The 13093-nt window shown below is 37.4% G+C and overlaps 3 protein-coding genes across 3 annotated transcripts in view; all 3 read right to left on the reverse strand.

The window, feature by feature from the left end:
* The window catches only part of LOC139127769 (26S proteasome non-ATPase regulatory subunit 10-like), a 534262-nt gene that overhangs the window by 438357 nt on the left and 82812 nt on the right, over nt 1-13093 (reverse strand). The window lies entirely within an intron of this gene.
* Nucleotides 1-13093, reverse strand: part of LOC139127770 (gastrula zinc finger protein XlCGF57.1-like) — a 305983-nt gene that overhangs the window by 170375 nt on the left and 122515 nt on the right.
* Nucleotides 11755-12894, reverse strand: LOC139127753 (carbohydrate sulfotransferase 1-like). Its single transcript, XM_070693640.1, has one exon. It carries the CDS (start codon nt 12892-12894, stop codon nt 11755-11757), a length of 1140 nt encoding a protein of 379 aa, XP_070549741.1.

Genomic DNA, 13093 nt, shown 5'->3' on the forward strand with positions numbered 1-13093 from the left:
CTGATTATTAAAGTTACGCGCCCGAAGGGCGCGCCGAAAAATGCAACTGCATGAAATTTGTGGCTGACACGATGCATTTTAGGCAATGATGAGCCTGTGTCGAAATTCAAAAACACACTGACCCCCCCTATTGGGCATTTCAAAAACATGGTGACCCCCCCTATCACCAAAGTCAAAAACAGGGTGACCCCCCCCATGAATCCACCGCCCCCCCCCCAGGCCGAAGAAACTGACCAGTCCTTATTCTCATGTATTCTTTGCCGGCGCGGCGCCATAGGCGGCGCAAATGTTTTTACCACAAGCAATTCTTATGTTTTTTTCCCCAGCACTTATGATATAAGCATGCACTACATAGGTCTACTTTACACCTCAGTACACTCAATGTTTTCCTTCTCTTTTCTGACTCAAGAAATCACATTTCAGGATTTCTGTTGCAATATCTCAATGGCATAGGCACTATCTAAAGGGGACTATATGACTTCTGTAAATTGTTAAAATTTAAAACACAAGACAGGAGTCAATAAACTACTGTTAAAACCAATATATTAATTCTCTCAATATAAATATGTTAGAAAGATGAACAAGTTAACAATGAAAAATTGAGGAACAACAATAAATGAAATAGAATGTGTGAGCCTTGTGAACCTTTCTCAAAATTTTCACAGGATCTCGACAATCATCCTTTATTATCACAGAAACATGTTTTAATGTACCTCAGTTCAATGACCATTTTGACAGATAAACATACCATATTCCGGCTTTTTATTAGAAGCTGGCAGCTGGAGAAATGACGCAAGAAGCTAGGTCACAGCTTTTCCGTTCCTGTATATTCATTTGTCTTCAGTCTCTGGCAAACAGAACTGTTTTTCACAAATTGTATTGTCATTGTTTGGTTGTTGAATATTGTGACTCAAACACTGATCGTGCAAAAAATGTAAAAAATATCAGTGTTCAATGTCATTTTCAAACAGTTTTACCGAGTGCAAAATAAACTGAAACTCCTCTCAGATTGCACCATTACACACATCAATTTCTCAAAATTTCCAATACGAGAGGGGGGTCCCCCTCTTGTGCTCTCCCCTTGGGGTATTCTAACAGTTTCACTAAGTAAAAAAATTAAAAAAACACCTCTCAGATTGCACCAGACTGCACCATTGCACACATCAATATCTTAAAAATGTTCATGCAAGATAGGGGAAAGCCCCTGTGACACTTTCCCCTAAGCCTCTCGCGTGCTCTCCCCCTGTACTTTCAAATTCTGCCCGGTCAGATATCCTAGTGAAAACCCTGTCATAATACCCATCCAAATTAAACAATATACTATATGGTTAGATACTGCGTAAGCTTTTATATCTTTATTTTATTGTGACTTTGAATTTCATTTTGATGGGTTCACCTTTTTTGAACCATCATGAGATAACTGATGATAGTCTAGCAGGGTACATCAGGATTTGAAAGGTCTTTACTGTTGCTGTATTTTGTAAATTTTACAATCACATGTATTGGTATTTAACTTTTCTAAGTGGGGGAATCAGTCAAAATTTCAGAGTTAGAGAGGGAGGTTATTCAAATTCATCATGGTTGGCGAGGGGGGTCACTCGAAAATTCGGAGTTTCAGGCCGTAAATAATGATGACTCCCTTATATACAACGCATTACAAACTTGATGACCAAAAAAAAATTTGCACTGCTACTCCATTCGAAAAAAAAAAATTGATGCAGGTCTGACAGTAGAAAAAAAAATTGCTGTCACTCTGACAGGAAAAAAAAATTTGCTCCCATACCCACTTCCTCCATACCCCCCAGAAATCAAATGGTTCTCCCCTAACGTAAAAGATCGACCAAATACCTTCAACTGCCCGATGCAGATAGCCTACCAAAGATACGTTTTCCATTTGACAACTCGCAGGTCATATTTCACTGCATCTGAAAGTCGCGGGTCGCTCATTTTTGAAACTCTCAGGACTCAGGTCGCATGTCGTGAAGAACGGAAGACCCACAGGTTATCGTAACGTTGCTTGGATAGTCGTTCGAGGCCGGCGGCCGCAGGTCGCCGTTTACTTCTCTTTTTTCTTAGTAAACGGCGACCTGCGGCCGCCCGCCTCGAACGACTATCCAAGCAACGTTACGATAGCCTGTGGGAAGACCGGTCACGACTATAGCTCTGCGTACGATGCATGCTGTGTACGGTCTTTTATGTTATCACAATTAGGTCTGTTTTTGTTCGGTCCTCTTCTCACTAGTAACGGACCATTCTCTACATCGGATTTTAATCAGAGTGCCTCCCACAGCCACAACAGCCCTAAGTCTTTGACTTTGGACTGCCAAAATGCCATAGGCAAACCGCTGGTTTTGCCCCGAGTCAGAGAGCGTGCAGCGCAGTCACCTTTGGTCAGAATATTCCACTCGGCGTCTATGCCCTCATAGACGTGTGTACATATGCCTGAGAAGGAGATGTACACACGTCTATGGGGGCATAGACGCTGAGCGGAATAGACCGACCATAGGTGACTGTAGGTGTGCGTGCAGTTTCTCCGCCGAGAACAGCCGATATTTATAACCACACAGCCCTGAGTCTTTGACTTTGGACTTCGAAAGTGCGTAGACATTTATAACGTTAAACCGCTGTTGCGCCTCCGAATGAGAGCGTGCAGTTTCTTTGCCGAGAACAGCCGATATTTAATACAAACTTGTGATCGATCTCCGTTTTCGAGCACGCTCTACTTGTCTAGATCCACGATGTGCTAAGCTTTGCTTTTAAACACACGTAAAGCCCACTTTTCTCGCTGTATGCGGTGTAACTGTTTGGTCCGCCGCCATAGCTGTCTCGTGCTGCTAACTCCAGAGCGCCCTCAGTGTTAACAGGGAGATATGGACATAAGCAGTGTTTTAATGAACATAAAATTTGTTCAATGAACAAACAAATGACCTTCATGAACATAAGCATGAAAGTTTGAATAACAGCATGGTTTTTATGAACATAAACATACAATTTAAGAATATAAACATACAATTTAAGAACATAAACATGGTTTTTATGAACATAAATGTACAATTTAAGAATATAAACATACATTTTAAGAACATGAACATGGTTTTCATGAACATGAACATATAATTTAAGAACATAAACATGGTTTTTATGAACATAAAAGTACAATTTAAGAATAAAAACATACATTTTAAGAACATGAACATGGTTTTCATGAACATGAACATACAATTTAAGAACATAAACATGGTTTTATGAACATATACGTACAATTTAGGAATATAAACATACATTTTAAGAACATGAACATGGTTTTCATGAACATGAACATACAATTTAAGAACATAAACATGATTTTTATGAACATAAACATACAATTTAAGAATATAAACATACATTTTAAGAACATGAACATGGTTTTTATGAACATGAATATACATTTTAAGAACATAAACATGATTTTTATGAACATAAACATACAATTTAAGAATTTAAACATACATTTTAAGAACATAAACATGGTTTTAATGAACATAAACATACAATTTAAGAATATAAACATACATTTTAAGAACATAAACATGGTTTTTTATGAACATGAACATACCATTTAAGAATATAAACATACATTTTAAGAACATAAACATGGTTTTTATGAACATAAACATAAATTTTTAGAACACAAACATGAAAACTTAGAACACACAAATGTGTTTTTGAATTTTGCAACACTTGGCTTGCCATAGTATGGTATAGGTCATTTTATTGAATTACGCTCACTTTGGTTTATTTTGCCGTTCAAAGTTCCGATACATGTTGTGTCGTCGTAATAGACCCACTTTCGATGGCAGTTGGCCCGCAGCTATCTGTGGCGGGTTGACCTTTGACCCACATAGCGATCCCCGCTACCCCTCCAACAGATAGCTGCGTTTCCACAGCTACAAAATTGCATGCGTAGAAGAAGAGAAATTGACAAATGAAATTCGAGAAATTTAGCAGGAAATTTCAGGGCAGATCTGGACCGACCGTGTCTCGTCCCCTTACAAGGTGGGTATTGAATGCTAGCAGGTTGCGTGAATCATTTTGATACGAGATCATATCCTAGAAGAATTACACGCAATCAATAATACATTTCATTTCGTTTGATGTTTTTATCTGTCAGTGTTTATCGAATGGGTGCGTGATGTAACTAACATACCTAACCATCCACACCGTTTCTATTCTTGGAATATCATGGACAGAATGGTATTGGTGGTTTGTACAAAATGTTTTGTATTAGAGCGTCGTTCAAATTTTCCATCAAAAGAAATATCAAAGTTCCTACACTAAGAAGTGCAGAATCAAAAAACCTGCCAAAATATTACCAAATCACGGTATTTTGTATTTGAGCGTAATTTCATCTTGCGGCATTGGCCTGTACCAAGACGTTTTAGCTCGTTCAAATTCTTTCTCGTCATTGATTAACAGCCATCCATAATTTTTGTAAATGTGGCCTGAGCAGTAATCCTGTATTGTTTTTATTCTATCGTAGCTGTAGGTATTCAGCCATTTTGTAGCTGATTCATTGTTCGCTGTGAAACTTGATGGCCTGCTAGGTGGCGCTGGCATTCCTACAAATTTACAAACTGCTTGATTAATGGCGCCTGGATTTATACACTTGTCTTCAAAACGGATTAGCATAGAATTATCAATTAGCCAATCGGAACTGTTCTTCACGAAGTTGAAAACCATGTCTAACCAATTGCCATGCTCTTTCACAACGTCTTCAGTCGGATAATAATTGGCATTAGCAGGTCATCTAATCTTGCTAAAATGTCTCCCCAACGGTGTAATCGAGATGTGATCGTTCCTCGTGGGTCTCGAGCCAAAAATATGACCTTCACCTTGTTGTCCTTCAGCATGGGAAGACACATGTTCTGGTCGCTTAAACGGAGCACTTTGGATACTACATAGGGCTTTGATTGACAAAATGATCCTAAGGCAGCTTGTGTGATCGGATAATTAAGATTACGCAAGCTTCCTCTTGATCTGTAAAGGGGTCTACTGTTTAGAGCCTCTAGAAAATAATCGTGAGATTTGAATTCACTGTTATACAGATCTCTTAAGAAGTCACAGAGCACTGAATGCATTTCCTGCAAATAATCTGCACTGTCGATGTGGACATGCTTATAGTATACGCTCTTAAACAACAGGTGGCCAGGTTCACCGACATAGAAGACTTCATCTCGTAGAGAAAATAGATTGGAAATTGCCGTGGAACCGGTGGACATTCGCCCCAGGATCAACACGTGCGTCTGGTCGGCTTTCAGTCCGGAGTCAGATATCCCGGATGTTGATCTTGGAGTCAACGTCTGTTGTCTTTCAATGGTGTGTGTTGATTCCGTCGCCCTGTCAAATTCCTTTTCAATTCTGTCTTTGAAAAAGTGTTCTCTGGATTGTTTCATCCAATTCGAATAGTAATGGTAAGATAATATAATAATGATCTGCGTGACCAAAAAGAAGATTCCAATATACTTGTGTCCTGTAAGTAAACGGACGAGGAAAAGTGTTAAATACTCATTTTTAACGGACATGCTATGCAACGTGAAATATTAATGTGTGCCTGGGTACAATGCCACAATCAACGATTCATGAGAATGTTTTACATGAAAATCAATTCTAATGAACAGACGATCAAACAAGCTGCAAGAAGAATGGATGTTATCGTTCAAGGCAGGAGTCTTTGCACTATCAACAGTGCTTTACGTCGACAGTTACACGTTATTTCCGTTTGAGTGCTGTAATGTTTCCCACCAAAATTTAGTGCAACATTCAACCAATTTGTATGAATTTTTCTTGAATGTTTTTGATAATGTTGGATCAAACAGTCATCACCTTTCATTAGCTACAGTTTTCTATCAGAATTTTGGCAAAAATTTGAAGAAACTAACTTCGGTATATTTTATACAGGTGACAAAAATTGGTTTTGGCGCTCAGAGGGTTAAACCACTCTTATAGACTGATTCAAACAAATTTCGTCGTAATTATTGCATTCTGGAGAGCAATATGCGAAGGGCAAGCCTCCGTATGATCTCTGCATTGATTTTCTTTTGTTTATTGACACACTGTCAACTAAAACTATACGTCGCTTCGTTGATCCTGAACGCAATACTTCTATACATATTAGTAGAATCTACACGTCGATTATCATTTCCAAATAAGTAAATAAGATATCAGATTTTTGAAAAGGAGACTGCTTTTCTAAGTGGAGACTATGAGAATTTGAGTTTACACAGTCCAAAAGTTGTATTGGATTCTGCCGTTCTTAGAAAAAGAAACTCATTTTGTGATCGCTGTGCGTCAGACCACGAACACGGTAACAATTTGTCAGACTATCAGAGCCATTCAGTGTGAAATGAAAGCTGTTTGATAAGTATGCACTGTGTCTATAAATGTCATTTAGAGAAAAGATGAAACGACAAATATCAATGAATCGGAATCTCGTTGAGTAAGCTCTTTAAAAAGCGTATGTCTGCCGTTTAAATGATCTTACAATTATTTTTTCTCGTCATGACAGAAGTGCATGCACAATTATTATGTCCATAAATGTCATCGCTTTAGGTTCACTGTCCTAACAGGCGCATCACATTTTGATTGTTCTTGTTCAAAGATTTGATCACATTCGAAACTAGTCATGTGACTGAAGATTTCTTGCACCCGTTTCCTTATAAAAACCGAATATTACAGACGTAGATGGAAAGCTAATTGTGCACAAACCTGCCATCTTCTATCAAGTCCAGTTGACAACTCTCAAACACACCGCTTTTTATCTCGTCCAACCATTAGCATGTTGGATATACGGGTGACACATGTGATAGTTTGTGGTGGTAATATAACTAATTTGTCAATAGTGCATTGACTTTAAAATGAACAACCCTCCGTTGTCCTATGTGATATTGTTAGGTCAGATGTCACGTGGAAGTTATTAAGGAAAATGGGAGTTTTATCTTTAAGCAAACTTTGAATAATCAGGCGAATTTATGGCGTAGGTACTGTATTGAGTAGATTTCATTTTGTTTTTCATTACCCACTTTCAACGAAATTTCAATCACTGCAAATGCTTCTAACAAATGTGTACATTTTATCACAACCCGAGATCGATTCGGCAACCAAGCTTCATGATTTTCAAATTTTAATGGTTAAAATGCTTAAGTGTAATGACCGAAAACAGAATTCTTTTTTGGACAAACCCAACAATTATTTGTCTTAGATAACTTTGACTGTTGTAGATCGACGGAGAGGTATTTCATACATGTTGACTTATAGAGTTTATATTTTACAACTCGTTCAAGCTTAGAGCATTGTTCACAAATGGGTTCGTCAACAAATAATTAAATATATATTGTGAACGCTGTTGCCATCGATAGTGTCATGCTGTGTGACAATTGACGCAAAAACTATGATTAAAATGCTTATATAAGTGGATTACATTCCAGTGTAGATGAAATTAAATGGTATCATATCGTTATTCTTTCTTCATTAGTTTTTGTCGTTCTTTTGTGTTCCACTGTTCAATTCGGACGTTGTCCACTGTTCTCCCATGGGTTCAGACCATATGGAATAAGTTCGGGGTATTGTAAATTAGGCGAGATCTGTCCGTTTCTACGTATACGTGCGCCACTCCGTCAGCCCATGGCCAGCTATTGGTGGTGACAAACACAATCAACGTTAATCTGTCTTTACTGGTAACGTATATATTCCACGCTCCCTCGTCTTCAGTGATACAGTAGGGCGTTTGACACGTTCTCCTACACTGAGGCATTTGTTACCAAGATTTATTTATAATATTTCATCAGATGCCTGTCACCATAATAAAAATTGCGAATGTGTATTAGTACAATTGAATAAATTTCAACGTAAAACGGGCAAGATTTCTTAGTTTCATCTGTCTTTCCTCTTAGTTGAATCTCCTGCTGTGTGGTTCACAAAACATGAAAGTACACGTTAATATACAAGGGAAATTCACTCTTTTTCTTATACACTTAAACAAGCAGTAGAACATTGTTTTATGTTTAAATTCATTGAATCTGTTTTTGGATAAGCGCGTGCCCACAAATAGGTGTTCACCGTCAGTGCGTCGCCTATTTTTCTTCAAATTTGTTGTCGAAAACTGAAGTTTAATTTGGCCTTAAACTTGTCGACGACTTTATTTACTTCATGTACACCGCCAAGTGGCAGGAGTAAGAATACTATGTTTTATTTTTCAATATTCACTAGTCTGAAGAATTAGAAAATGAATGGTTTCCAGAACAACAAATGAACATATTTCAAACGTTACTGTGATTGTTCCTTCCTGCAAATGTTATCGTAGCAACACATATTGACAGAGCGACGTGTTATTAAGTTTTTTTAATACTATTAAAAATACAGCAATATATATGTAACGATGGTGATACAAATATAAAAAAACCTGATGTAGTGGCAAATCTATTCCTTGTACAGCAACATCAATAATTAAACAATTGCTACCATGACCGCACGGAATTTTAATAAAACGATTGTTCAAGCTGTTGTATTAATACTTCATGTATGATCAGCATATCAATGTGCATGCTTAGCAATCTTAATAGATAGTTAGAAAGCCCCAACAACATACATGCGCAAATGTTGATCTACCTATTAATTACATTATCTCACCATACTTGCCCGCATGAAGATCAAATCTTGTTGTTATCTCTATAGCCGACACTCTGAAATTCAAATTCTGAAAAATAATGTTTGCATTACATGAAGTCCTGAATTTGTATTCATAATTTTCCCATGCTCTAAGGTAAATACTAGTATATGCGACCGTAATAACATTTTCAGGATTTCTTTCCGAGCGAATGTTATGGCATATGTTATAGTACTGTGCAGTACTTATTCAAATTTCTGACTTTGCTGGAATTCTTAACAACATGTAATGTACGGGCAAACTTAAATATACTAGTAACATTCTTGGCCACTCCTAAGAGCTCCGCCTCAAGTAGACCGGTTCATTGACATATGAATACAATACGCTAACTTTTCTGGTAACTCACCTTAAAGTTAAGTGATAAACTGTGCCTTCTGTATTAACTTACGATATACAATGTTTGTTTGTTTGTTGTTGTTGTTGTTGTTGTTGTTGTTGTTGTTGTTGTTGTTGTTTTGGGGGGTCTGAACATCGCGGTTAAAGCGGCAGTTACTCATGCCAATTTACTTTGCCAGATCTTTTTTGGACAGTAACTTTAGGTGAGCATTGCTAGACATGTGAGCATTGAAACAACTGTAAGTGGGATCAAGTGAGTGCAATATCCAATCATAACCCGAAAAAGGGTATAAACACGCCAGTTTTACAGATATCCAAGCGTCATCTCGCCGTTTCCACTCACTTTTGATGATTCATGCATTCCAACTATCTTTAAGCACCTAAGGGGTCCTTTCTAGGGATATTCGTCTCGCAGGGAAAGATGTATCTTTCATTGACTTGTTTTGAATATCGGACCATTCTCACTTAACCGTGTTGAACAGAACGAAACATACTAACAGCGATATCCAATTATAATAATTCCTACTATCATATGACAGTGTCTCAAACAGTAATTTTGGTAACCAGAACATGGTGGCACCGCCAAAGATGATTGTGACTACGCCATTTTGAAAGTGGCGCTACATGTCACTCTGTGATGGTGTCGCTTCAACCATGGCTGTAAACTGTATTGATACTACCCAAATACTGCAATTCATCTGAAAGTAGCCTTAATTTGTACTAATCTTTTGCTGGAACCATCAGTAAACCATTGGGGTAGCCTTAAATTATTCTACCCCGATGATATGACCATCATTCAACGATTATACTACCCCAGTGGTTCGTAAGTCAGTCAAGCAATCACGTAGTCTGTATTTGTACCATCTCAATGCTGCATTCAGTAATTGGGTAGCCTGTATCAATGGTGTACCCGATGCTATAACCATGCATTGTCGGTGTTGAAACCATGTATTTTTTAATTCTTTAGCCTAGTTAACATTGAAGATACAAAATATTCTGTACTGTGCTGCATACACAATAACATTTAATCGCTGACGCGTTCAAGTCGTAATCAATTTCATTTTCCAACAACACTTTTTAAGACACTAGGGCGGCGCGCAGAACACTAACATTAATTAATGGACACGTGCTTATCTGATAAAGGGTTTCATGAACCTCAGTATGGAATATAACAGGACGGATTGTCAACATGTATGCGAGACAAATAAAAGATTGAAATTCTTCTGTGTATTCAGATGCTTTGTGAACCATATTTGACATTGAACTCTTCCGTATGTATTTGTACCATCTCAGTAATTCTAGGTCCGTCTTCGACGTGACCTGTATATGTATTACGTATACGATGCAACCATTATAAATGTATGATCATCAATGCCTTCATTCAAATAAGACTAAACATAATCGTAACGAATTACCCATGTCTATTATGGATAATAATAAACTACCTTTATCCTTATTTTACTGCCAAAAAACAAAGCCTTTCAAGACATGCTACCGTCCGTTTTGAAAAAAAAACATCATCGGGGTAATCAGTCAGCATATTACAACAATTAACAACAAAATATTAAATTTATTGCTCTGCAAAATATTGAAATGATAAACAAATAGTATTTTAACGTATACTGAAAATAAGGCCGCGGAACTCTGAAAATGTAATAACCTTTAGAGTTTTATCTGTCATAAATTGTAGCTGCTGACTGGGAAACAGTTTGAAATTCATTTTGAAATTGTTGTTGTCTTCCTTGTCGTTAATTGTACTAGTTCAAAGTCATTTACACTTTATGTTTGTATGTATGTTTGTACTTTTTGTTACATGAGAAAAAAAAATCAGCAATTTCCTTTAAAACAAAATCTATTGCAAGAATAAAATTAATCGCTAAGACAAGGGATAGAATACAAACTGTAAAAGTTTACATGCTATTTATCACAGCTTGGACTGCTCAAAGCTCGAGAGTTGTCTCAGACACTAGGACAAAGTGAACAGTCCTTTGGCTTGCTTGCAGGCTTGAGGTAGCGCAAAGTCCACAGAATAAATCCAAGATGGCAGTGAAGGTCTTGAAAAGTCTTTAAATCAATACTGCTGAAGTTTCCAAAGTCTTGAAGTAACACGCAAGTGAGAAGATCCCAAATGTCTTAAAGAAAAATGTGCCTCTTAAGGTTTTATAACTATATAACAGTTTTTAAACTGACTTTAGGACAGTGACCTTAAGAATGTTATAGATTAATTAAACTCAGGTCATGAGTGTGGGGAAATGACTATGTACTATATATGTATGTATGTATGTATGTATGTATGTATGTATGTATGTATGTCTGTATGTCTGTATGTATGTATGTATGTATGTATGTATGTATGTATGTATGTATGTATGTATGTATGTATGTATGTATGTATGTATGTATGTATGTATGTATGTATGTATGTATGTATGTATGTATGTATGTATGTATGTATGTATGTATGTATGTATGTATGTATGTATGTAGTATGTATGTATGTATGTATGTATGTATGTATGTATGTATGTATGTATTTGATATAATGTGCGTATTGGAGAATATATACATATATGTGCACCAATACATTTCAATGCATGGAACAAATAGTTTTGAATCTAGTAGTCATCATTATGTAAATAGATGAAGCTAACATGAGAGTGCTATAAAATGTATTATAATAGCTTTGCCAAATTATGGTATGATATAATTCAATGTCACTTTATTACTTGGCATTGGTCTGTACCATGACGTTTTGCCTGCTCAAATTCCTTCTTGTCATTGATCATTAACCACCCAAATTCATTGTATATATGTTTTGGGCAGTAATCTTGTATTTCTTTTATTCTCTCATAGCTGTGGGCAATCAGCCAGTTTATTGCTGATTCGTTGTAGCTTTTGGAAATTGGGGAGCTTGGAGAAGGTGCTGTAATTCCAACGAAATCACAGATTGCTTGGTCGATGGTTCCAGGGTACATACACTTATCATCAAAACGAACCAACATGGAGTTCTCCCTAAACCATCTAGGACCATTTGTCAATAAATTAAACACCTTGTCAAGCCAGGCACAGTGATCTTCGACCATTTTTGCAACGGGGTAATATTTATCGCTTGTTTTATCATTGACCTTTGCCAAAATTGTTCCCCACCGGCGCAGTCGAGACGTGACCAATCCCCGCGGGTCTCGAACCAAAAAGAGAAATTTTACATTGTTCTGCTGAAAAGTTGGCAAGCATTGTGTTACATCACTGAGGCGCAGTACTTTGGATATGATGTGAGATTTTGATTGACATAATTCAGTAAGTCCAGACTCAGTTATTGGATAATCTAATTTTTGTAAGCTACCCTTTCCTCTGTAAAGTTTCTTCTCATTCAGGGTATCCACAAAGTAGCCGTGCGAGGAAAAGTTACAGCTGAACATATCTCCCAGGAACTGGCACAGTTGTTGCTGCATTTCGTCAACGTAATCTCTGCTATCGATGTGGACATCTTTATGGAAGATCATTTTGAACATCATATGTCCCGGTTCTCCGAGATAGAAAACATCTTCTCGTAGAGAAAAGAGCCTTGCAGTCGCTGAAGAAGCTGAAGACATGCGCCCCATTATCAGCAAACGTGTCTTGATGTCGCTGGGAGTCAACTCAGTTGATTTAGACGATTTCCCATTGGTTAAACTCTGCGAAGTGCCAGATGTTGCCATAGATAATCTGTTGTCATTAAAAATCGCTCCGGTTTGTTTTTGGAATGACCGAGGAGGCGGTAATGGGGAATGTTGATTGGCTTCTAGAGCACCATGCTTCTTCTGTGCACGTTTGATCCATAGTGATCTGTAGTATTGCGATGTGACCATCACCATCGTTGCCAGTAGACATACGCCAATAAATTGTCGAACTGTTTTTAGATGGAAAAGCGAAGAAGTTGGTAACAAACTCAAAGCTTAACAATTTATAAGACCATCATGAGACATACAGTCTTTTTTCAAATTTGGGGTTGGGGCTTCGTAATCATTAGCTTTCTACATATCATGCTTGAAGGAGATGGCAGCAACAGAATCA

This window comes from Ptychodera flava, unplaced genomic scaffold (assembly GCF_041260155.1).
Source record: "Ptychodera flava strain L36383 unplaced genomic scaffold, AS_Pfla_20210202 Scaffold_36__1_contigs__length_1797346_pilon, whole genome shotgun sequence".
NCBI classification, from domain to species: domain Eukaryota; kingdom Metazoa; phylum Hemichordata; class Enteropneusta; family Ptychoderidae; genus Ptychodera; species Ptychodera flava.